The sequence below is a fragment of the Gopherus evgoodei genome, chromosome 3 (genome assembly GCF_007399415.2).
Source record: "Gopherus evgoodei ecotype Sinaloan lineage chromosome 3, rGopEvg1_v1.p, whole genome shotgun sequence".
Taxonomy (NCBI): domain Eukaryota; kingdom Metazoa; phylum Chordata; order Testudines; family Testudinidae; genus Gopherus; species Gopherus evgoodei.
The window spans coordinates 93,676,487-93,703,388 of NC_044324.1; the positions used below are offsets into that span (position 1 = coordinate 93,676,487).

A 26,902-nucleotide genomic window follows, 5' to 3' on the forward strand; every position below is an offset into this window, starting at 1 on the left:
GATGCACCAGTTTAACTTAAACTGGTTTAAGAACTGATTTACTTAAACTGATGCACACTCTTTTTGTGGACATACTTATAACAGTTTAAAACAGTAATAGCAGTTTAGCTTGCATTAGTAAATTTAAAGGTGCAAACTAAACAGATATAAATTGATTTTAGAACATCCACACATTAAATTGTATTGGTTTAAGGAGGGACACCTGGAACATGGATTTGCATCCTTGACCATTTTGTCTAATAGCCATTAATGGATCACGAACTTGCCTAATTCTTTTCTGAACTCAGTTATACTTCACAACATCCACTGAGAGTTCCACAGGCTGACTGTGCAATGTGAGAAGAAGTACATCCTTCTGTTTTTTTTTAAACCTGCCGCCTAATAATTTCATGACCCCTACTTCTTGTGTTATGTGAAGGGATAAATAACACTTCCCTATTCATTTTCTCCATACTATTCATGATTTTATAGATCTCTACCATATCCTCCTTTAGTCTCTTCTTTTTGAAATTGAACAATCCCAGGCTTTTTAATCTCCCCTCATATGGAAACTGTTCCATACTCCTAACTAATCATTTTTGTTGCCCTTCTCTTTACCTGTTCCAACTCTAGTAAATCTTTTTTTGAGATGGGATGACTAGAATCGCATGTATTTAAATAGTGGCATTATGATATTTTCTGTTTTATTATCAATCCCCTTTCCTAATGGTTCCTAATATTCTGTTAGCTTTTTTGACTGCTGCTGCAGTCAGCATTTTCAGAGAATTATCTATGATGACTCCAAAGATCTCTTTTTTGAGCTAATTTAGACCCCAACATTTTATATGTATAGTTGGAATGATTTTTTCCAATGTGCATTATTTTGCACTTATCAACATTGAATTTCATCAGTCATTTTGTTGCTCAGTCACCTAGTTTTGTAAGATCCCTTTTTAACTCTTCACAATCAGCTTTGGACTTAACGATCTTGAGTATCGTCTGCAAACGTTGCCACCTCACAGTTTACCCCCCTTTCCAGATCATTTACGATTATGTTGTATAGCACAAGTCCCAATATAGATCTTTGGGTGACCCTGATTTTTAGCTCTTTCCATTGTGAAAGATGACCATTTATTCCTACCCTTTGTTTCTGATCACTTAACCAGTTACTGATCCATGGGAGGCCATTTCCTCTTACTCCATGACTGCTTACCTCGTCCCCTAGAGCACTTTAACATAGTGCTGTGCGTGTTAAAGCGCACTAGGGAACTTTTAGAGTGCACCAGCAGGATCTACATGGATCAATTAATGCGTAACTCATTAGGGGTAGGCTTTAGAAATCACACCCCTGTAGAGTGCATTACTTCACCATGTAGACAAGCTCTTTGTTAACATAATGTAAAACAGTGTAGACAAGAGACTCATGTTCAAAACCCAATAGTATTAACCATGACCAACTAACATGTTCAGCTTCTATCTAGAATCATAGAATATTAAAGTTGAAAGGGACCTCAAGAGGTCATCTAGTCCAACCCCCTGCTCAAAGCAGGACCAATCCCCAACTAAATCCCCAAATGGCCCCCTCAAGGATTGAACTCATAACCCTGGGTTTAGCAAGCCAATGCTCAAACCACTGAGCTATCCCTCCCCTCATGCAACTATACAAATTGTGTTTTGCATCATATTAGATAACATTTATAAGTTTCTGACATGATGCATTTTCCCAGTGTAGTCAAGATATTAGATTTTTTATAAGTACTATTTTCTTGTAAGACTTTTATTACTACTAAGTAACTGAAATGGGCTCTGAAACGTAAATCCAGCTTAAAATGTTTTTGCCTGGGCTTTATTGCTTTGGATAATTTGAAGCAAATTAAAATTGAATCTAAATGTGACACAATGCATTCCTTAAATTACAATTACAAAGCAGTAAGCACTATTTTAAAACAGCAATTCTTCTTTTACCTTCTCTTATTCTTTCCAAATATGTCTGGATCTGTTTAATGATCACCTGAACTTCCTCAAATATTTTGTTCCAGACCCACCACTTGCTGCGGAATGCATCAACCACACACCAGTTCTGATGTTCCTTCTCATAGTATGTCCTAATAGCATCAATTTGCTTTTTATAGCAAGAGTTCTGAATAGCTAGAATCTGTGAGCTGTCATGTATAGGGTACGGTGGACTGAAGAAAATAAAAAATAGCAATGATTTAAGAAACAGCATTGACATAAGAAGAATAAAAAACATACAAAATATATATTTTCCCTGATGATGATTATCTGATAGAATGTCAAAATTTATACATTAGAGTTCACTATCAATATTTTTTTAATTACGCTTATTGAAACTATAGAGCACTGTTGAGGAAATACATCTCTGTTATCAAGAATCGTATTGTCATTAATACAGAAAAAATTGTCTTTCGTTCTTATCATTACACAATTCTGAGGAATCAAGTGGGTGTCCAGAAAACAAGCAAAATTCAGAAAATTACGCTCTGTTTATTTCCTGACTTTAGCCTTAATATTTTGAAGAGGACTTTTAGGATATTAATTATTACACGTTTATGCACACATTCTAATAACATGCCTTTAAATCCTAGTCTAAACAAAGTCTTGTGAGCCTTTTAAGATGGGAGAGTTGGTGTGGTGGTAGGCACAATCCTGCATCCAGTATCTGAACTGGAAATTTGTGATATCAAGGTCCAAAAGAGTCAAGTGAGCATCAGATTCTTGTTTGGAGATAAGGAGCTATAATTTTCTAATATGTTTAGGGGACATGCAAGCTCCAAACTCAGAAAATAATATATATTTTATCCAATTAAAAAAATAATCTAATCTCAAACTGGGATGTTATGTGAAACTCTCAGAGCAATCTGGATTAGAACACAGCTGCAAGTACTGTATCCTGAAAAGTATAAATATCTAGTTTAAATGCATAGAGTATCCTGGTTCTTCATTTAAACAGTGCCAAAAGTACATATTAGGGAATTTTTTAAAACAATAAGATAAGGCTCTTAATGTAATTTTAGTAATTATTCAGATTGCACAATTGGGCAGATTTAAGCCTATAAAATATAACTTGTTTGAAATTAAAAATGGGAGTTGTAAAAAACTCTTGCAAAAATATAGTTCTAGGTTATTTTTTTGTTATGCAAATGAACAGTCTGACAGTGCAGCAGGGCTAAGGCAGGCTCCCTGCCTGCCGTGGCACCATGCCGCTCCCAGAAGTGGCCAGCATGTTTTGCAGCCTCTGGGAGGGGACAGGGGGTCTCTGTGTGCTGCCCCTCCCTGAGCACCGACTCTGCCATTCCGATTGGCCTAGGAGACTTAGGGTAGGGGCGGAGCAGGGGGTCGGGCAAGGGTGATTGGGTTTGTGCAATTAAAGAAAGTTGGCAACCCTATGTGAGTTCCGGGATCAGGGTAACTGGCTGGCTCCCGGGGTCGCTGGCCCACAGGACGGTGGGAGCGGGGTCCAGGCTGCCTCTGCCTTGCCACCTGGCCCCTGCAGCCCAGGTTACACTTTGTGGGCCTGCAATGTGTAAAGTTGAGAAACACTGGTTTTGTAATTTGAAGAAATGAAACATTACTCCTGACCTTTAAAAAGGCCTACAATTAGAACTCTTACTCAAGGAAAAGAGACAGATAATGTTAGAGTCAGTTAAGTATCAGTTTTACTGACACTAATAACTCTTTTGTGGGTGAATAATAAAATCCAGTAGCAAGGCTAGCAGATACAGTTTTTGGTAGTCACTTTCAGCAGCACTCAGATATTATTTTGATGATGGACATATGAGTACTTAAACTGATACTTTAGAGAGACGATAAGATTTACATGGATAAAATCATCACTCTTTGTTAGCATCGCTACCTGTCAATGCTTTCCTTGTCTATCAGTGCTCTTCTAAAAAGCTCCTTTGCATCCACTTGTAACTCAAAGATTTTCACTGGAATTATTCTCATTGCTTCCAAGACGTTTACTTGTTTTCTTGTTACAGGATATCCATCAATAACAACTCTGTGTAAAAACAGAAACATGAATACAGGTTTCAACAAAACTGTCAGTTCCTAATTTACCATTAAGACTAAACAGTAAATAGCAAGAACGTATTTTTAATTACAGCAAAAAAAAGATATCACGGCTGTGGTACTGCCCCCTCAAGTCAGTGCATGAGAGATTTGCTATTATTAATAACAATTAGCAACAGTATTACAGTACTGTCCAGAGACCCCAATCAAGATTCAAGTCCCATTAAGCGAGGGGTTGTACAAAACTATAGGAAGACACAGCCTTCATCCCAGGGTTTACAATAAAATGTAATACAAAATATAGGAAGTGGATGTAACAAAAATTGGAGGGAGTGGAGGAGGTAGGCCAAGGTAGGAACACATGGTTACATAGCCTGGTGACGTGCACAACTTAGCAGTTCAGAGTCATTTAAAGTTGGAGTTTTAAATAATGAGATCTTATCTATTTATTTATAGTGATCCACAATCCCCACTGGTCCTCTACATAATTAGCAATTTGACTGGAGCAGGATTAGGTTCCAAAGAAATAACATCTAAATCAACAACTGCTACTTTAACTCAAGGTCTGCCTAATCTATATGAGGCATTGGTGAGCCAACATACACCAGAACATTCCAACACCTTCACATCAAGGGAAGCTTATGCAATCCCAATCTCAAAGCTCAAAAATGCATGTCAGAGATCAATGAGGTGTTGTCCTGTCCTGTGAGAATTACCCTTCTTTGGGAGAGGAGCTGGAGCTTGTGGAAGAGATAAAGAAGTGGGATGATTCTTAACTTTGGTCAGCTTGGCAGGCAGTTCCATTCTGGGAACAGTCTACTAGAAATTTGGATTCCATAGAGATTAGGGGACAGAAGACAGATTTTATTTACTGGCTGTTCCTAAAAAATCAAAATGGGAGCACTGAACTGTTAGTCTGCACTACCAGAGAGAAAAAAACTTGTGCAAGGGCAGAACAGATACAGCGGAGTCCCAGAGCTATATGGATAAGTCTGAGTTGTCACTGGTATTTGCAGTAAGAGGTGCAGTCCTCATGTCTCAGACGGGGGGAGACATCAAAATTGAGAAAGAAATAGGAATTTTCAGTGTAGAATGAAATACTGTCATTTTGGCTGAAAACATGTCTTTCAGAAAATGTGAAATATTAAAGGTAAAGGAGGAAAGTGAAGTATTCTTACTTGAGAATTGTAGAATATCATGCTTGAAAATTCTTTTTGAAGACTGAAGTGGAGAGACTGGTTTGTGCTCCACTATGGACAGGGCCAAAGTGTAACTTCTTAATGGACAAATTTTTGGTTCCATTGACATATTTTAGTGAAACCACTTGTTTCATTATGGTTATGCAAATCAATCCTTATGAAAATAATGTTATCTTACAAAAAACAGACAAACCTCTTACCCAGCAGTGCTGCACACATGATCCATCAGAGCCACTTCTAGAGCCTGGATGGCCAGTTCATCAGGTGCAGTCAGTCCTTTATGAAGATGCCACTTTAACATAAGTGCCAACTCGCTCTCTGGCTGATTGTTTAACACTAGTCGCATAGCATCTCCCACAGATAAGCGCATTAACCCATAGACACTTGCAAACTTCTTAGCAACTGAAAAATATTTTGTTTTTAATACTCAGCGTTCACTTAGACATCAATACAACACAATGTTTTATTCACAAAATTTTTTTCATATTCTATAAAACTATGACTTTCATAACTTACATAAATGTAGTATGCTACTGGTATAGAACCAAGACACAGGACTTCTCAAAAAATGTATTGTAGGTCAAGCTTGTGCATGTATGCATAATTTAAAATGCATTAATATTCAGACATTGAGACTGAACCCTCAAAAGCAATGTCTGCATTACTAAACCAATCACTGCTTAGTATAGGGCCAGGACTGGAATAGGAGGTACAGGATGTTACTTCTCCTTGTGCTCCCAACCAAGGGCATAAAAGGTGGAGCAGGCTAACCACCTCTTCAATTAGCTTTCTACCACGAATAGCCATAGGATAAGGCTCTGCAGCAGAGGGGAAGGAGGGTGAATAGTGAAATACAGATAGGAATCACACATCTCGAAGAAGTCCAGATACTGTACAAAGTAAGTAACTCTCTTCTCTTCTTTGAGTGATGGTCCCTATGATATTCCATTTGAAGTGACTCTCAAGCAATTTTCATTCAGGAGGAGGACACAAGGAACTCTGTTGTACCACAGAATGAAGGATCGCTCTGCCGAAAGATGTGTCTGCCATAGAGGCCTAAGATGTGTCTGCCAAAGTGTAATGTCTCACAAATGTATGAATGGAAACCCACATTGCTGCTGTGCTGCTCTGCAAATTTCTAGGAGAGGAACATTTCAAAATGAAGCTACCATTGCAGCCTGTGCTCTAGTCAAGTGAACCTTCATGCCTTGCTAGTAAGGAAGCATCGGTAATCAGTCTTTCTGTGGGTGGGGGAAGGATAAAAGGAAACCTCATGCACACCATCTCCCTGTTTTCCCACCAGGAGAGAGAAGCCAGAACTCTGTGTGGGAGCAAGATCAGTTTGTCCAGATTGTGCTTGCTTGACATGTAGACTGTCAATAAGCAAGCCTATGGACACAGAAGGCAAAGGGTGTTGTAGCAGGGTGGTCCTCTGTTCCTGCTCTGAAGGGTTAAAAACAGCCCTGGGAGGGGGCTGTGGCTAGAGAAAGCAGCTTTTAGGCTGGGCTGATTGGGGAAAGTGGCTGCAGCTGGGGCCACACCCCAAATAGACTCAGCTGGCCCTCTAAAGGCAAAGAAGCCAGGGGCAGATAGAGGTCTCTCTCTAGCTGTAGAGTGAGAAAGGCCTGGCTGCAGGGAGCTAGACATAAGGTACCTGAGTGATGCAGGGCTGGGGAAAGACTGAGGAGCCGGGGAGCTCCAACCTGGAAAGCCTCAGGCTGCAGCCTAGCATTTGGCTAATAGGTACTGGGGGTTGCAAAGGGCAGCCCAGGGGTAGGCCAAGGTAGCAGGTCCAAACCCTCCTTGCCTGTGATGAGTAGGCTGATACTGCAGTCTGCCCCAGGGCAATAGCCATATACTGAGGCAAGGTGGGCATAGAGGGTGGGGGTTCCCCAGGGAGGGGAGACCCTGCGAGAAAGGGGTTACTGCCAGGGGGCAGCACCCCATGTAAAAGGGCGCTGGATCCAGGGAGGGACACGGGGGCCAGAGGACAGGTGGATCACCAGCCTGCAGAGGGTGCTCTAGAGCTGAATCGAGATAATTTCTGGAAGTCACCAGCAGGAGGCACCGCAGGGGTGAGTCCGCTCATCTACAGGTGTCATATAAGTACATGAAGCTCTGTGACCTAGGATGATGAAACAGGTTTGAACAGTCATCTGAGAGTTCAGCCACAGCAGAGTGATGAGGGCCTTTGTAGCCTGGAATCTGTCCTGAGGTAGGTATTACTTTAGCTCTGATTGAAAAGGATTACTCCAATAAAATCTATCATCTTTGTGGGACTAACTTAACTTTTCTACATTTACCTGAACCTCTGAGGAGTATAAGAGTATGAGTAGGGACAAGGCTGTCATGTGACTTCCCCAAGAGCAGTCATCAAGGTAGGGAATGACGAACCCTGACAAAGGAGGTGAGGTACCACTTCTGATAATAGCTTGGGGAATATCATCAGTGCCACTGAGAGGCCAAAGGATTGCACATTGTATTGGTAACAGTCTACGTTCACAGTGAACCTCAGAAACCTCTAGTGTGCAGGGTGGATATCTATGTGGAAATAAGAATCCTTTACATCTAGAACTGTGAACCAATCACACTTGTTTAGTGACGGGATTATAGAGACCAGGGTAATCATCCTGAATCTGAGGCAGTGGATTAAGAAGTTAAACTATCTGAGGTCTGGTCTGCACTATGATTTCAGGTTGAATTTAGCAGTGTTACCTCGATTTAACCCTGCACCCGTCCACACAACAAAGCCCTTTTTTCAGACTTAAAGGGCTCTTAAAATTGATTTATTTACTACACCCCCGATGAGGGGATTAGTGCTGAAAACTGCCTTGCCGGGTCGAATCTCGGGTAGTTGTAGTAAGTAGAGGCCCTAAGATATAAACCTTGGTATCAGAGGCCCGGTATGAGGCCTTGGTATCAGAGGCCCGGTATGAGGCCCGGTATGAGGCCTGAACTAAAGTAATGGTCAAGATTTTGCTAACATAAAGCAAAGTTAAGCTGTGAGCCAGAGGCAGGCCCTGCTCACAGAAGCTGGCAAGGAAAGGGCAGGGCAACAAACACTGAGTCAGGGGGCTCAGGCCCTCAGGCAGAGCTGAGCAGTAACCATAGGCTTCAGCCTCCTCAAGCCAGTGAGAGGGGGAGTCTGCCACCCAGGAGTTGAGTGGCGGGGGGGGATGCAGGCCCTCCCACTCCACTGCATCCCAGCCTGGGACCCTAGCAGCAGCTGAAGATCCGTTACTTAGTCAGTGAGGATCCTGGCCGCAACACACCAACATAGGCTCTGGTAGTGCTGCCCCCGGTCTACTTCCACACTCCCCCTCGGGCCCTACCTGGGTCCTGGTGTTGGCCTCTGGGGGATCCAGGAGCATAGGTTCTTCGGGGCAGGGGTTGATCGGCAGGCCCGGCATCTCCTCCGGATAGCGGGCGCAGGGCAGGTCCGGCCAGTCTGGGCAACTGCCTTGGGCCGCGGGGGCTTCCCAGTCACGAGCTCTGCTAGGGACATCTGCTCTCTCTGGCAGCTGGGCTCCCACTGAGTTCTGAGGACCGGTCTTTACAGTTCCGGGTCACTGCCTGACCCTCTGAGGGGTGGGCTTAGCGCTCCCTAGCTCCGCCCACTCCAGCCTCACTTCAATCCCCAACGGTTATTTTCTGGTCTGGGAGAAAGTCCCTTCCTGCAGCTTTTGAAACAGACCAGAATTCCTGAAGGTGCGAGCATCATGTACCTTTCCTGGCCATCCCACGTTGATGTTGGTGAAACGTCCCTTGTGATTCACCAGTGCTTGCAGCACCATTGAAAAGTACCCCTTTTGGTTTAAGTACTCACTGGCTTGGTGCTCCGGTGCAAAGATAGGGATATGGGTTCCGTCTATTGCCCCACCACAGTTAGGGAATCCCATTGCAGCAAAGCCATCCACTATGGCCTGCACATTTCCCAGAGTCACTACCTTTGATAGCAGCAGCTCTTTGTGATTGCATTGGCTCCTTGGATCACAGCAGCCCCCACAGGAGATTTGCTAACTCCAAATTGATGTCCTACTGACCGGTAGCTGTCTGGTGTTGCAAGCTTCCACAGAGCTATCACCACTTGCTTCTCAACTGTAAGGGCTGCTCTCATCTTGGTATCCTGGCTCTTCAAGGCAGGGGAAAGCAAGTCACAAAGTTCCATGAAAGTGCCCTTACGCATGCAAAAGTTTCGCAGCCACTGGAAATCGTCCCAGACCTGCAACACTATGCGGTCCACCCAGTCTGTGCTTGTTTCCTGGGCCCAGAATTGGCGTTCCATGCCATGAACCTGCCCAATTAACACCATGATGTGCACATTTCTGGTGCCCGTACTTTGTGAGAAGTCTATGTTCATGTCCTTAGCACTCTCGTCATCGCGCTGCCGTCGCCTCCTCACCTGGTTTCGCTTTTGCAGGTTCTGGTTCTGCATATCCTGCTTGGATAATGCACGTGGTGTTTACAGTGCTCATAATTGCCGTGGTGATCTGAGCAGGCTCCATGTTCCCAGTACTATGGCGTCTGTGCTGAAAAAAGGCGCAAAACGATTGTCTGCCATTGCTCTGATGGAGGGAGGGGCGACTGACGACATGGCTTACAGGGAATGGGAGCACAGAATGGGAGCACATGTGACTGGAGTATACCAGATCATCCTGGCTGGTTCTAAAATGCCCTCATTAATTGGCAGTGCCATCTTACTGGTACCAACATTCTGGTGGACATTCAGTAGCTTATGAGGTATATCCTATACTTCCTCCAGGTGGTCTGGAATGAATCTGAAATCCTTCTGAGCAGGGCCAGCTCTAGTTATTTTGCTGCCCCAAGCAAAACATTTTTTGGCGGCCTCCCACCCCAGCTCTGGGCTCTCACCCCCCACCCACCAGTGCCCTCCCCTACCTGCACTCCCTGCTGCCCCAGCCCTGGGCTCTCTCTCTTCCCCTCATCGCCCCAGCACTGGGCTCCCCCACACACACCCCCTGCCACACCAGCGCTGGGCTCCCCCTCACCAGTGCTGACTCTGCCCGCTCCCCACTCGCCTCCAGCTGGTCCGACGCTGGCAGGGTCGGGGTAAGCTGTGGGGCTCCCAGGCCACACCTCAGCCCAGGGTCCCTCCAGCAAGGGCTCCCTCCTCCAGGACTGGCTGGGACCAGGGAGGGCAGAACTGGGGGACCGCCCTGGCAGAGGGCTGAGGAGCTGGGGCAGGGTACCCCAGAGGGAGCGGAGCTGCAGAGAGTGGGATGCGGGCCCCGCAGACCAGAGCCCCACCCTCTATGGCCCAGCTGCTACTTCTGGCCGCCCTGCCACAGTCTCTGGGTGGCTTGGGCCACTTCGCTAAGCCCTGTCTGTGCTGCTGGGGGGAGGCCACCCTGCGGCATCTGCAGGTGGCTCCCTGTGCCCCGTGGGGCAGCCCCCAGACCAAGTGTCCCCTTCTCGGAGCCTGCCTGGCCCAGCCACAAAGTGCAGGTGCTGCTCCCCCACGGCGCGAACTGCAGCGGCCCCAGGGCACGACACGCTGCTGCTGCCAAAGCCGGCTCTAGGCTTTTGCCACCCGAAGCAAAAAAAAATAAAGATGGCTGGAATGCTGCCCCTGAAAATGTGCTGCCCCAAGCAAGTGCTTGGTTTGCTGGAGCCTAGAGCCGGCCCTGCTTCTGAGGAGCTCCTGGGTCTGTAGTCATTATATGGTGCCAGTGAGGCTGGTGCAACCATCCCATCTGGGGACAACAATGATAACTTCACTGGGGCGAGCAGTTCTTCCTGGTCAGGGTATTCCTCTTCCTTAGATTTCTTCTGAGGGGGTTGAGGTTCTTCTCTGAAAGGGAAAGCCTGTCTTGACTCCTGGTGTGACCCCAGTAATACCAGTGTGAAGAGTCATAGGGAAAATGAGGCAGTCTCCATGGAGAAGTGTACCTCTGGTCCTGAGGTGAGTAGTCCCTCCTATGAGCAAGGGAGGGGCACCATGAGATCTTGGAACCTCTGTTGGGGTTGATCCCATGTCTTGATCAGGTGATGAAGCTCTCCCACTGTATCCAAGCTCATTGGAGGAACAGAACATTTCTTACTGATAATTTCCTTTCTGCTAGCAGTGTCTCCCACAATTCCAGACATCTGGGCTACTCCCCTACACTCTGCAGCTCATGCAGGTGAATCAAAGAGTTAGCACATCCTGGCCATCTCTCTTTGTTCCTAGTTGCCACCAGCTGAGTTATTCCAAAGCTATGAAAACAACTTATATAACAATATTAACAACAAATACTCTAGAGGCAACAAACTACTTACAGTAGATAAAAGGGCCACTTGATAATGATCCCACATAATATCTGACCTTTGGCCCTTGAACCATGTAGCATAGGTAGGATTGTGGAAGACACTGCTACCAGAAAGGAAATTATCAGTAATAAATTTTTCCATTCTGCAACCCACTATTTCCCACAATTTGGGACATATGGGAAGTAGCAAGCAGTGAACAGATATTGAGAGAGTTATGGAAGACGTCATCAGGAGAAAGACAGAGAAGGTACCCCCACCTTGAAATAATTGATCAAAGGGCAATATTATTTCTTAGCCACTGCCTGCAGCACCTTCTTGCCAAAGGAGGTCCCTGCGGATGACAGAAAGTCCACCCTATAGAGCATAATGAAGTGTTAGTTGTTGACCAAGTGCTCGCTTTGCATATTTCTGAGGTGAATGCACTTGCTTGTTCTGCCCTCCACGAGGTTTCTAGGGCTCTTGTGGACTGCACTTTGATCCCTTCCGGAACAGGAAGGGCTTGAAAACCTCCACAATGAATAGCCTAATCCATCTAGCAGTGAACGATGTGGAAACTCATGAGTCCTTGGTATTTTGAATGGAAGGACATGAATAGGACTCCTGACCTTCTCATGGATTTGAGGTAGAGAGCTCTTCTGACATCTAAGGTGTGCCACATTTTTTCAGTCCGATGCTGTGGTCTTGGGCAGAACAAGGGAAGAACAGCATCTTGGGAAGTGTGGAAGGAAGAGTTCATCTTAGCAAGAAATGCTTCCAATGTTCTCGTGAATACATACTTTAATAAATAAGTCTGCTAGCTCTGACACTTGCCTGCTAGATGCGATGGCTATCAGAAAGCAAGTTTTGAAGGGTAGGTAGAATGCTGGCCCTGAAGTCAGAGGTTCAAAGGGATAACTTATCAAGGCTCTCAACATGGGTGGTAGGTCCCGTTTTGGGAAGAGTGGTCTATCCGCTTGCCTAGCTATCCAGACTGCTCTAAGAAATCTGGCTACTGGGGGTTTTCTGCTAGGAAGCCAGTGGATCCTACAAATGCTATGAAGAATAGACACCTGACGTGCTATAGTGCTGGGCTGAAGACATCTATTGAAATCTTCTTGGAGAAAATCCAAAATGGCTGGGATTCTGGATTTCTGGGATTGGCATTGTGCTCTTGGCACCAGCTACTGAATCTGGACCAGATAGAGGAATATGCTTTGTGTCAATATTCTCCTAGATGAAAGCAGCCTTGATGACTTTGGAGGACAGGCTCAGCGATACAAGTTCTTGCCTCTCAATAGCCAGGCTGCCAGTTGAAGCTAGGCCAGATCTGGAGGGAGAAAAAGGACTTTGTGAGAGTATGCCCAGTCCTTATGGAAGCTAAGGTGGAGGCTCCATCTTCAGTAATATCGAGTCAGAAAACAAAGGTCTCCTCAGCCAATGGGGAGATATCAGTATTTCTGTAGCCTACTCTCACTTTATTTTCTGGACCAACTTCACTAGGAGTGGGAAGAGAGCATGGCCATCTGCAGCCATCTGTGTGATAAAGCATCTGGTCCCCATGAATTTGGGGTCCATCTCCGTGGTGAAGTACTTTGGTCTCTTTGTGTTCATATGATTTACAAACAGGTTGGCTGAAGGGTGGCCAAACATCTGAATATTGAGGCTGAAAACTTCCCGATTCAGGTACCAATCAGAGTTGTTGATCCTGCCACTGTTGAGCCAGCCTGCCTTTTGGTTCAAGTCCCCTTTATGTGGATCCCACTGAGGGAAAAGAGAAGCTGCCCTGCCCACCTCATTATTTCCATTGCTTCCATGTGTAGTGTGGGCTCCTTGCTCCCCCTTAGTTCTTCCCATATGCAACTCTGGTTGTGTTGTCAGACTGAACTGGGAAGTGGCTCTCCTCTAGACACGTCTGACACCATTGTCCAGCCAGCTTGACCACTCTTAGCTCTAGAAAGTTTATGCTGTTAGCTATTTCTTCTGTGCTCCAGAGGCCAGTTGTAAGAAGTAGAGCATCTGGAAGACATACTGGCATGCCTCTGCAAACGTTGCCTTGGGCTGACCAGCATTTTAGGGGGGCTGAACCCTGGCACTGGAACCTGCACTTGATCTTTCATGTGTTCTGGGGAGTAGTCCCGACCTTTAAGATAAAGGCTTGAAGACTCCTAATGTGTGATTATGCCCATAGAGTGATCCCTATACATGATGTGAGAATTCCTAGCAATTGAAGATACAGTGCTATGGCAGGCCTCCTGCAGCTCTGGAACATGGTGATAAGATCCTGGATTTTTCTAGAACCTTTAGAGTAATGGATAGATTTTTGTTATTGAGGTTTCTATGTCTACTCCCATAGTTATTCTGGTCGATGGAATCAAGTAACTTTTCTTGATGGATGATGAAGCCATGCACTTCCAGGAGATTTGGTGCCTGAGTTGTGGCTCTGTGCACTGTGGCCTGAGATGGAGCTCTGATCAGGATGTCATCTAGGAAGGGGTACAGGTGGGTACCTGTGACTTGAGTCTTGCTATAACCACCAACATCTTTGTAAAGATCCTGTGGGCAAAGAACTGGTTGAACAGGAGTGTTTTGCGCTAATAATGCTTCCTGCCACATGCAAACCTCAGAAGTCTTGGCTCAGTCAAATCCAAGCAGTGCTCCATTTGTAAAGCAGCCTCACCGGACTCAGCAGATGGTAAGTTGTGCCCAGGCTGCACGCCGCCAGCTGATCCTAACCTCAATCAGTTCTCTGGGCTATGAGTCACATAGGCATGTGGGATCCCCTACCCACCAATGCAGCCACAACTCCAACATGGAAAAAATGGACCAGGAAGCAAAGAGCAGGGAAAGGCTCTGAAGACAAGGAGGATTCCAGCCAGCTGATTCAGGAGTAAGTCACAGAGGACCTCTGTAGAACAAAGCCCAGAGGCTTGTGGGACCACAAATCCCCACCAAACCCTCTCACTTGTTAAAACTTTCTAAGTTGAGAATGGCTGTGATTGCTCTGTTGCATTTCTGAACAATGACGAATATGAACTAGAACTCTGGGACTCTATCTTCCGAGGGAATGCTATCATTCTAATATCCAGAAGATGAGATATTTTGTTCTGGGGCAGATCACACTTTATGGGTTGATTGGAGATGGGAGACTGGATGAAAAGCAGATGAGGTGGAGCTTGCAGCTTGAGGGAGTATCCCTGGCTCACTGTTTCCCTCACCCATGTGTCCATGGTTGATGCAAACCATTCCTTTGTGAAATGGAAATTCTGCCTCCTAGCTTCAGCCCTGGCCAGAGGCCTCCTGTGCAATCTTTGGCATAAAGTGGCACTGGGAGGTGCAGAGCTTCCTCCATGAAAGTTGGCTCCAAGATTTTCCTTTGGAGAATCTATTATCCCTTCACTGATATCTCTGTTAGGACAAGAGACAAAAGGAGCACCTTTTTTCAAAGCAGGTCTGTATTCCCTCCTGAGAGCACTTAGTGATGATGGGAGTAACTGCTTGGCTTCTGCTGCATTGTCAGCCAGTACCTTGTCTAGCTGTTCCCTCCAAAAAGAGTGAACCTTTAAATCTGGCTGAGCATGGGATCTTCTTAGAGTGTGTATCCACCTTCCAGGGTTAGGGCCATTAGGTGATGCCTGGCTATGAATCTGGAAGCCATGACCCCGGCTGAGAACTTCATTGCATCCATTGAGGCATCAGCTACAAATGCTGTTGCTTGGGAAACTTTATTTAAAATGGAGCCAAATTCAGGATGATCTCTGTCCTTTAGGGTTCTGAGATCCTCCAGCCAGAAGACAGATTCCTTGCAAAGCAGATACCTGTTAGGGATGCTCTGAGGGCTCAAAATCTTTCTAGAAAGTGGCCTCCAATTTTCTATCTGTTGGTTCCTTAAGGTAGAACTCCGCTTCTAAAGGAATGATCATATCCCTTGCTAGAGATGCTAAAGCTATGTCTACCTGCAGGATCTCAGTGACAGGGGGCTTTGATTCCTGTATCTTATAGAACCGGAGGTCATTTTTATTAATGTGCTTGCCTGTATCAATCTGTTCCAGTCATCCCTGATCACATACTGGAAGGAGGAGTGCAGGGGAAGTCATAGCTTCAGCAGAGAACGTAAAGGAGAGAAATTTACTCTGAGGCTTTCTCTCAGGAAGCTATTCAGGTTGAACTTGAATCAAGGAGCAAACCTTTCTGCCCATGGCCTCAAACTTCTCAGGAGGGAAAAACCCTATATTGTGTTTTCCCTTGGTCCTGTTTGTAGTCAGAGTCTGATACCTCACCTTTCTCAGGGCAGGTCTACACTACCGGTTAAGTTGATTTAACTCATGTCGCTCAGGGGTATGAAACCCTTCCCCGTATGCTGCCCCCTCCCCCCCGAGTGATGCAAGTTTCACACTGTCCATACCTGTGCTATGTAGGCAGGAGATGCTCTCCTGCTGACGTAGCTTACACTTCTCGCTGACGAGTAAATATGCTGACCAGAGAGCACTCTCCAATCAGCTTAGCATGTCTTCACCAGACACGCTACAGTGGTACAGCTGCATCACTACAGCTGTGCTGATACAGCTCTGTAGTGTAGATTTGCCCTCAGTGAAGGGTGGGGGAGGAGGAAGAGGCATCCAAGGACTTTGTACCTCCTGGATTTTCTGTGCTTTTATTTCCCTTTTTTTCCCTTTTAGATTTCTTTGCTCTTTTTGCATGCTTTGCAGGAGTAGGAATGCCCTGACACTTTGGTGATACTTTTTGCAGTTTGCCTTCCATAGTGCCTGAAGCCCTCTGGAAAATTCTCCCTCTGAGTCCTCCTATGCTTGGTCCCATTCCCCCAAGAGGGTGAGGGGAAGAGACTCATTACTAGAGTCTTTCTGGTTGAACTGGGAAGAGGGGGCTCTTTAAGAGTCATGCTTCTTTACCAAGGGCATTCAGGACCCACTTTAAGACACAGAGGGGTGAGGATCTGTGATCCCACAAGCCTCGTCTCTTTGTTCTACAGTGATCCTCTGGGACTTACTCCCTGAGTCAGTTGCCTGGAGTTTTCCTCATCTTCAGAGACTTTCCCTGCTCTACCCTGTGCTTCCTGGTCCATTTTTTCCACACCGGAATTGTGGCCGCTTTGGTCGGTAGGGGATCCCATATGTCTGTCCAACTCCTAGCTGCAAGAACTAACAGAGTTAGGGTCAGCTAGCTGGGTGCAGCCTGCGCACAGCTTATCGTCTTCTGAACCCAGGAAGGCTGCCTCACAAATAGAGCACTGCTTGGATTTGATCTGGTGCTTTCTTGGCCTCTCTGCCATGCATGGATAAGGGCAGAGGAGCCAGCAGGGAGATGCTGCAGCAGAGTTTCAGGGTGAATTAAACTTAAACTTACCCAGGGAAGAGAAAAGAAGCCTGAAATAGAATAGCTCACCAGTTCCTGAAAAAAAGTGAAAAAAGAGAAGTAGAAATAAAAGGAGCAGGAACAGTGTAACTGCCAACTGACTGCTGCCACAGAGACAGAGAATCTGGCGACAAGTGGGAACAAAGGCGGCGTAGCCAAGACATGTGGCACCAAGTCTTTGATCTGCTTGCATGAGCAGAAGATAGGAGGGGAGAAGCCCAGATGTCTAGAATTGGGGAGATGCTGGGCTGCAGAAAAGGAGGCTTTCATATTGATCGGTGGTACTGGTGGTTTTATTATACCTTGACTGGTCAATGGTACCAGTCAGTGGTGAACCAATGGTGTGGAGAAATCAGTACCGTGCTCCTTGTGAGCGCCTGACACTCTTTTAATGGGGTGCAGAGTTAGGGTGACCAGACGTCCTAATAAAATCAGGACTGTCTCGATTTTTAGGCGCTTGTCCCATGTCCCGATCGATGTTTGGTCGGGACACAATTTATCCTGATATTTCACACTCCTGTTTTTTTTTTTTTTTGTTTTGTTCTGCTAGCGGGACTCCGCTTTCTTTTTTTTCCCCCCACTCTGCCGGTGGGACTCTGGGACTATGTTTTTTCTCTCTCTCTCTCTCTCTCGCTCTGCTGGCAGAACTCCATTTTTTTCGTTCTTTTTTTTTTTCTCCTCTCTCTCTCTGCCAGCGGGACTTTGTGACTCCATGCTTTTTTTTTTTTTTTTGCTGTGCCAGCGGGACTCTTCGTTTATTTACTCTAATTTAAGGTTTCACATGCTAGTAATACATTTTAACATTTTTAGAAGGTCTCTTTCTATAAGTCTATAATATATAACTAAACTATTGTTGTATGTAAAGTAAATAAGGTTTTTAAAATGTTTAAGAAGCTTCATTTAAAATTAAATTAAAATGCAGACCCTCCCGGACTGGTGGCCAGGACCTGGGCAGTGTGAGTGCCACTGAAAATCAGCTCGTGTGCTGCCTTCGGCACACATGCCATAGGTTGCCTACCCCTGTTTTAACACATTCCCAGCTATGCCTGTTGCCAGCTCAGGTAAGGTATATTATACACAGTGTCACCTACTGGCTGTACATTATAGCAGTACATTAGGAGCACTGTATCAGAGGGGTAGCCGTGTTAGTCTGGATCTGTAAAAGCAGCAAAGAATCCTGTGGCACCTTATAGACTAACAGATGTTTTGGAGCATGAGCTTTCGTGGGTGAATACCCACTTCATCGGATGCATGTAGTGGAAATTTCCAGGGGCACGTATATATATGCAAGCAAGAAGCAAGCTAGACATAACGAGGTTAGTTCAATCAGGGAGGATGAGGCCCTGTTCTAGCAGTTGAGGTGTGAAAACCAAGGGAGGAGAAACTGGTTTTGTAATTGGCAAGCCATTCACAGTCTTTGTTTAATCCTGAGCTGATGGTGTCAAATTTGCAGATGAACTGAAGCTCAGCAGTTTCTCTTTGAAGTCTGGTCCTGAAGTATTTTTGCTGCAGTATGGCCACTTTAAGATCTGCTATTGTGTGGCCAGGGAGGTTGAAGAGTTCTCCTACAGGTTTTTGTATATTGCCCTTCCTAATATCTGATTTGTGTCCATTTATCCTTTTATCCTTTTAGGAGCACTGTAGCAGTTACTGTGTGATGGAATACTAAAGTTGTATTGTAATGTACAGGGGAAGTTTTTTGGGCGTGTCTAAAAACTACTGGAAACTATCTAAACTATCTAAAAACAGCTTTTAAAACTATGTACAACTAACTACAGTTTTTGAACAAGAATGCTAGCTAATGCTGCAGCCACTAAAACAGGTTCTGTCTCAGACCAAGGGTGATAGAAAGGAACTGGAGAAGCCTAGCTTGCATGGTATCTTATGCCCTCGGTTCAGAGCATAAAGAAGAGAAGGGCATAGGTGTCAACAGTTGCAGACTGTCAACAAAAATCTTCTGGTCTCAGGCATGTGGAACAAATGGAACACACATAGGCACCTTCACTTGAAAAAGAATTAATTGTATGATTCTTTTTCTTTTAATTGCACTAGTTTCAAATAAACTGTTTACTACTAAAGCAACTAGAGTGGACAGGTGAATCTAGCCCCGTATCTTTAAAACACCAATGGAAAAATATTATAAAAGCAAGCATTAGAATCATACAACTGTATGACTAAAGCAGAGATGAGCATCTGTCCCAATTATAAGAGAAGCTCCTACCCTTTGAAAATACTGGACCTTACCTGTAGTTTTCCCGGATTTTGGAGGTCCCACAATTGCTATCTTAACTGGCACAGATGGCTTGGGTTTTGGCTGACGGATAAACTTAATAGGATTTTTCATAAAATTTTCTTTATTTTCTTTACTTGAAAAGAAATAAATATATTGTCGGTGGATTACAGGCAAGCTTGGAGTCTGTTGGTTTTGGAAAGGTTTGATTACATCTCCTTCACTTAGCTGTAACATACAAAATGGGAAAAAGTTACTTACTGATACTTCTGTTTCTCAGTCTCCTCTTCGCCCATCTTACAATAGTGGATTCATGGACGCAGTGTTATAGAAATACCTACTCGAAGGAAGCAAAGGTTTCTGAAACCCTACCCCTGATTACATAAGCCTTACAGAACACCATCTCTGAGCTAGAGAAACTTCCAGGGGCAGAAAGGAGGATAGGATATACAAGACAGTGAGAGAAATAATAATATTCAAACAGTGGCATACCATCCAAAGGGAGGAGGGAGGCATGTAGGATGGGAGAAGAGGACTCTATGATAAACAAAATTATCAGTAAGTAATTCTCTTTTGTCATACATCTTTTCCTCTCCCCTCATATGACAGTGGATTCACAGACAGACAATGGATGTAGCAAGCAGTATCCTCAGGAGGTCCAACCTTATCACATTACTAGTAAGGCCTTGAACCCAAAGGAGGCATCCCGAGAAGCAACTATCCCAGCTGACGATAATACACAAAGAAGCACAAACATAACTATATTGCTACTTCACATATCTTGGAATGCTTCTTCGCACTTACTTCCTGTGAAGTAAGTCTCTAGATCAGTGGTTTTCAAACTTTTTTCTGGGGACCCAGTTGAAGAAAATTGTTGAGGCCCACCACCCAACAGAGTTGGGGATGAGGGGTTTGGAGTGTGAGAGGGGCTCAGGTTGGGCTGTGGGGGTGAGGGTTTTGGGGTGGGGCCAGGAATGAGGGGTTTAGGGTGTGGGAGGGGGCTCTGGGATGGGGCAGGAGGTTGCGGTGCAAGAGGGGGTCAGAACTCTGGGCTGGGGCCAGAGATGAGGGGTTTCGGGTGCAGAGGGGCTCCGGGTTGGGGGGGGCTCAGGGCTGGGGCAGGCGATTGGGGTATAGGAAGGGGTCAGGGCTCTGGGCTGGAAGGTTTGGGGTGCAGGAGGGGCTCTGGGCTTGGGGGGACTCAGGGCTGAGGCAGGGTACTGGGGTGCAGGCATGGACTTACCTCCGGCGATTCAGGAGCACAGCCAGAGTGCACCGCGGACCGCGCTGCGCCCGGGAAGCAGCCAGCAGCAGGTCTGACTCCTAGGCAGAGGTGCGCAAGCAGCTCTGTGTGACTCTCACCTGCAGGCACCACCCCCCACCAGTTCCCATTGGCTGGGAATCAGCCAATGGGAGTGCAGAGCCAGTGCTCGGAGTGGGGGCAGTGCATGGAGTCCTTTGGTCCCCCTGCCTAGAAGCCGGACTGCTGCGGGCCGCTTCAGGGGCACAGCGTGGTGTGGAAACAGGTAGGCTCTAGCCTACCTTAGCTGGGCAGCACTGCCAATGGGACTTTTAATGTCCTGGTTGGTGGTGCTGACCAAAGCAAGGCGACCTAGCACCTTACATGCCCCAACCAAGTACTGGGTTGCAACCCACAGATTGAAAAACACTGCTCTAGATAAGTCTCTAGTCTGAGGGAGGATATGAGATTCATATGGAGAGGAAGAACAATGAGTTAGTTTATTTGGAATCTGATATTCACACTGGGAACAAATTCTAGAAGAAGCTGAAAAACCATCTTGCTGGGAAGAACTGTTGGGAAGGCAGAGCTATCATGTAAGTAAGACTGGACAGCCTGAAAGGCAGTAGAGGGGACACTAGTTAAGGGGCCTCAAGATGTGATGCAATATAGGAGCTGCCATAAAAGACACAACAGACAGAAACTGAGCAGAGTGCAGGCAAGTCATTGAAGGCACTTGCAAAACTCTCTGTGCAGTGACAGGAAGAGTACAGCATAAAGAAAAATGGAAGGAAGGCTGCCAGTAAGGAGCGGAGGAGGTGAGATATGAACCTCACACACAAGCTTGAGAAAACATTATTATTCTTTTTATTCAGAAGTTTGTCCAAGAACAAACACACTGAAGGAGGGTGATCTGTCTGAGCCAATATCATATATTTCCAGAATACTTTGTATTTAGGCTAAATAATATAAATACAAATTGTACTTCCAGAATGCCTTTTTTCTCTCCCCATGCACACGTGGGTCAATTATGCCTGTTCCCATCTACCACAATAAATCCATTATCCAAAGTGATCATCAGCATGAGGCTGAGAAATACATACCAGTTTTTACTTTACACAGTGATCCACTAACCTTAAATTTAATAACATCACTGATTCAAAAAGACACTCACATAATTCAGATTAGCAATGACATGCACTAAATAGAAAAGGTTCTAGATGATCTACTACATGATGGTAGCTTGGACATAATAATTTCTTTGATAGGATAACGAGTCTTGTGGATAAGGGAGAAGCGGTGGATGTGGTATACCTAGACTTTAGTAAGGCATTTGATATGGTCTCGCATGATACCCCTATCGATAAACTAGGCAAATACAATTTAGATGGGGCTACTATAAGGTGGGTGCATAACTGACTGGATAACCGTACTCAGAGAGTAGTTATTAATGGCTCCCAATCCTGCTGGAAAGGTATAACAAGTGGGATTCTGCAGGGGTCTGTTTTGGGACCGGCTCTGTTCAATATCTTCATCAACAACTTAGATGTTGGCATAGAAAGTACGCTTATTAAGTTTGCAGACGATACCAAACTGGGAGGGATTGCAACTGCTTTGGAGGACAGGGTCAAAATTCAAAATGATCTGGACAAATTGGAGAAACGGTCTGAGGTAAACCGGATGAAGTTCAATAAAGACAAATGCAAAGTGTTCCACTTAGGAAGGAACAATCAGTTTCACACATACAGAATGAGAAGAGACTGTCTAGGAAAGAGTATGGCAGAAAGAGATCTAGGGGTCACAGTGGACCACAAGCTAAATATGAGTCAACAGTGTGATACTGTTGCAAAAAAAGCAAACATGATTCTGGGATGCATTAACAGGTGTGTTGTAAACAAAACACGAGAAGTCATTCTTCCACTCTACTCTGCGCTGGTTAGGCCTCAACTGGAGTATTGTGTCCAGTTCTGGGCACCGCATTTCAAGAAAGATGTGGAGAAATTGGAGAGGGTCCAGAGAAGAGCAACGAGAATGATTAAAGGTCTTGAGAACATGACCTATGAAGGAAGGCTGAAAGAATTGGGTTTATTTAGTTTGGAAAAGAGAAGACTGAGAGGGGACATGATAGCAGTTTTCAGGTATCTAAAAGGGTGTCATCAGGAGGAGGGAGAAAACTTGTTCGCCTTAGCCTCTAATGATAGAACAAGAAGCAATGGGCTTAAACTGCAGCAAGGGAGACTTAGATTGGACATTAGGAAAAAGTTCCTAACTGTCAGGGTAGTTAAACACTGGAATAAATTGCCTAGGGAGGTTGTGGAATCTCCATCTCTGGAGATATTTAAGAGTAGGCTAGATAAATGTCTATCGGGGATAGTCTAGACAGTATTTGGTCCTGCCATGAGGGCAGGGGACTGGACTCGATGACCTCTCGAGGTCCCTTCCATTCCTAGAGTCTATGAATCTATGAATACATAGACAAAGATTACTTTAAGGCTTAGATTATTTACGAGTAGTTTTGATTTTGTTGATGTTATTTTTGTATTTTTGCTCACAAGGTGTGGTAAAATAATATCCCATATGAACGCTCTTACTTTTGCTTCATATGTGCATTTGTCAAAGGTGTTGTCCTGATGCTATGAATCAAGGTGACAAAGGGGAAGAAGGACTGTTATCCAATATTATATATTCCCAGAATGCTTTGTGTTTAGGCTAAGTTGTATAACTATAAACTGTACTCCCCAAATGCCTTGTATTTATGCTAAGCTTTGCTGTAGAAATCTACTAGCAGTTAAACTGTTGTAACTTTGGTTCTTTATATGTGCAAAATCTGTCAGACGGAAGAAATGTTTTGTTGAGGTTTGTCAGAGATGAACTGTGTGCTAGTGTCATAAACAGATAGCTAAGGGTTAATGTCTCTTTCACCTGAAGCACCTGACCAAAGGACCAATCAGGAAACTGGATTTTTTCAACTTTGGGTGGAGGGAATTTTGTGTCTGAAGTCTTTGTTTTCTGTCTGCCTGCTTTCTCTGAGCTTTGGAGAAGTAGTTCTGTTTTCTAATCTTTTGTTTCTAAGTGTAAGGACAAAGAGATCAGATAGTAAGTTATATGGTTTCTTTTCTTTGGTATTTGCATGAATATAAGTGCTGGAGTGCTTTGATTTGTATTCTTTTTGAATAAGGCTGTTTATTCAATATTCTTTTAAGCAATTGACCCTGTATTGTGTCACCTTAATACAGAGAGACCATTTGTATGTATTTTTCTTTCTTTTTATATAAAGCTTTCTTTTAAGACCTGTTGAAGTTTTCTTTACTGGGAAATTTCAGGAAAATTGAGTCTGTACTCACCAGGGAATTGGTGGGAGGAAGAAATCAGGGGAGATCTGTGTGTGTTGAATTTGCTAGCCTGATTTTGCATTTCCTCTGGGTGAAGAGGAAAGTGCTTTTGTTTCCAGGACTGGAAACGGAGAGGGGGAGTCACTCTGTTTGGATTCACAGAGCTTGTGTCTGTGTATCTCTCCAGGAGCACCTGGAGGGGGGAAGGGAAAAAGGATTATTTCCCTTTGTTGTGAGACTCAAGGGATTTGGGTCTTGGGGTCCCCAGGGAAGGTTTTTCAGGGGGACCAGAGTGCCCCAAAACACTCTAATTTTTTGGGTGGTGGCAGCAAGTACCAGGTCCAAGCTGGTAGCTAAGCTTGGAGGTTTTCATGCTAACCCCCATATTTTGGACGCTAAGGTCCAAATCTGGGACTAAGGTTATGACAGCTAGGTATAGTAGTGTAGATGTCTCTGCAGTCTACTGACATCTGGAATGTTATGCACAAACCCCAATAAGAAACGATGTGTAAAATCTGTGGATTTTTTATCTGTCATAAAAAAAGGGAATAAAAATATGAGCAAGATTAAGCTCAGAATTTGGAATAGAGTAACAATGTAACTGATGCAAGACTGTTCTGGAGATTGATACTGTATTAACATTTCTGTATTCTGCTGAGATGTATCTTTGATAAATAAATTGATTGAGCCTGGTTATCAGATATTTTATCAATAAAGGAGCGGAACCCTCAATATCTGGCCTAAGCTTAGGTAATCAAGGGAGTGTTTCAGAAGCCATTGCCTCGTTGGTCGCATTGGGGGGTTACCATAACACTGTCTGTCCATGGAATCAGTGTTGTAGATGAGACAAGAGAGAATTCTATACCCATTTTAATGGCCAGAGCATTACTTTATTTCTGGTAAGAACAAAGAAAAGAATAATTATCTGAATTAAAAACAAGTGCTGTTCTGTGGACTGACTGACTGACAGAGGCTACACTGTTCAGTAGTACTTAGGCCCTATTACCAATAATGGAAATGCCATTGTATTCCTGAGGTATGCATCTGCAGAGGATAATATTGAAACACTGCTCTTTGGTGGTTACAGACTGCCATACTACACATTCTACCCTTCTCAGATTCTTGGTTTCTCATTAGTGCATCAGGTCCCTTCAGACCACATGCCTTGGCTCCACAGGACATTAGGATTCTGCCTTAATCCACTTCTGGTGGTGCTCACATTCCTCCTTCTAGTTTGTTATTCTTACCCATTATCTCCTCCATAGTCTTGTCTTATCTTCCAATCCATAATTATTTAATCGTCAATTGGCATATCTCATACCTTCTGATCTATGAAGACTTTGGCATCCTTAATTCTACTCATCTTTATCTGATCCTAAAGCACCCCTATTTTCTCCTCCATAATTGTCATAATCTTTTACTTCATGCACCCTACAGCTTTGACAACACACCATCTTGATTCCATCTAAAGACAGTCTGGTACTTGCTTCTTTCTGCTAACAGAATTTTTTTTCATGTGTCAGGTGTTAAATTGTTCTCTTCCTTAGTTCTCTCTCTTAGATTTACTCTTGGAAACTCAGATATGTAAGAATCTTCTCACTTGCAAAGCTGTCACTCCTCCAACTGTATCTTCCTACTCGCCTGTCTTCAGGAATTTGGTTGTTGTTGTTGTTGTTTCCTGTTCATTGGGCTTTTCTTAGCTCAGCTCTGCCCCTCGTTTTTTACTCATTCACAAAACCAAGATGCACTTCTAGCATTCCAACAAAATTACATACAGATTACCCACCAGAACTTTGTGTTAATCACCCATAACTCCAAAACCCTTTGACTTGTCTCTGCTGCTCCTGCAAGGCTGTAGAAACTTCCTGTTTGCCATCCTATATTTGCTGGGTCCTAAGTATCACACATTTCTTTCTTGCTCAGCTCCACCTTTGATTGTACTAATTCACCAACCTCCATCTGCTCAATGCTCCCACAAAGCTTAAAAAATATTATTTATCAGTGCTTAAAACACAACACTAAACTGACCAATTCTTGCTATTTATAGTTTGTGCTGGTTATTGAAAATATTCAGTGATGTGCTTTTCATAATATTTTATCTTAATTATATGGGCATAAAGAAGACAAGTATTACTTCCTGAAAGTATACTTCAGCCATTTAATTACATTACCTTGATTGGGTCCCACTGACCAAAAGAACTGGGATGTTTGTAAGAGAGAACCAACATCTTGCGTGCAAGTGGCAAACTTATTGGGTAACATTTCTCAAAAATGCTTTCTCGATTTTCTACTAGATGCTTCAATTTGCTATACAATTGGTAACGTACAATGTGAGGTTTTCGTCCTCCATTGATGGTGATTTGTGGTATCAGCAACCTTTCAAGTTCTTCCTGAATAATGAAAAATAATGTATGACAAAAATCATAAACGTGATCAAATGTAATGAAGGGTGATATGAATAATAACTGCCATTAACTATTAGTAATCTTTGGACTAAATTCTCTGCTAGTGTAAATCAGTGTACCTCAACTGACTTCAGCTTCAGCTGAAGATCTGGCCCCTCTGTTTTCATTATAAAGATTTGTATTACAGTATTACAATATGCTAAAATAAAATCAGAAAACTAAAGTTTCCATTTACTTTGAAGACTCTAATTCCATTTAGCTGAACTTTTAAAAGGTCTCTTATCAAAACCAATGAAATGTCATGTATTTTTTTCTATTTTACCTGACCCCCATTGCTTATTTAGCTATTATCTATGCATAAAAAATGATTCCCCGGTCCCTTCTGGTCCATTTTGGTGACTTGCGGCAGGTCAGTTTCTGTTCTTGATAGAATTGATATAGTGCAGTCAGGTTTGGTGGATTGTTTATGAACATGTTCTTATCTACACTATACATGAATCCTGTCAGTTTCACACAGGGAACTCCAGAATCCTAGCCTGAGCTGTCACCAGGCCTCCAACTGTCCTCTCAAATAGCAGGGGACCTACTCCTCCTAGCTGCCCAATTGCTTTCCAGTGAGGAGTCAAAAGAGCCTCAGCAGATTTATTGCATTGTCCTCTGCTCACGTATTACAGCTCAGCTACTTAATTACAATATAAAAATTGTCTATTTTCTAATTAATCTCTTCCACTGTCTGATCCTTTTAGAGAGGCTGCTATCCAGTGTTTTGATATAAAAATTTACTATTGCATAATTGAGTGAGATGCCATAGTACCCAGTGGTGGCAATAACGAATGAAGAAGATAGGAAGAATAAATTATTTATTA

At 44.1% G+C, this 26,902-nt stretch overlaps 1 protein-coding gene across 6 annotated transcripts in view; it reads right to left on the minus strand.

The window, feature by feature from the left end:
* AK9 (adenylate kinase 9) overlaps nucleotides 1-26,902 on the minus strand; it is a 253,414-nt gene that overhangs the window by 22,847 nt on the left and 203,665 nt on the right. For all 6 annotated transcript variants that reach the window (XM_030556086.1, XM_030556085.1, XM_030556087.1 and 3 more), the window contains 5 exons: nucleotides 25,803-26,021; nucleotides 19,074-19,287; nucleotides 5,411-5,612; nucleotides 3,854-4,000; nucleotides 1,945-2,165 (listed from right to left, as the gene is read on the minus strand). In XM_030556086.1, the coding sequence (XP_030411946.1) occupies nucleotides 1,945-2,165; nucleotides 3,854-4,000; nucleotides 5,411-5,612; nucleotides 19,074-19,287; nucleotides 25,803-26,021 (1,003 nt within the window). The remainder of the gene's footprint in view (nucleotides 1-1,944; nucleotides 2,166-3,853; nucleotides 4,001-5,410; nucleotides 5,613-19,073; nucleotides 19,288-25,802; nucleotides 26,022-26,902) is intronic.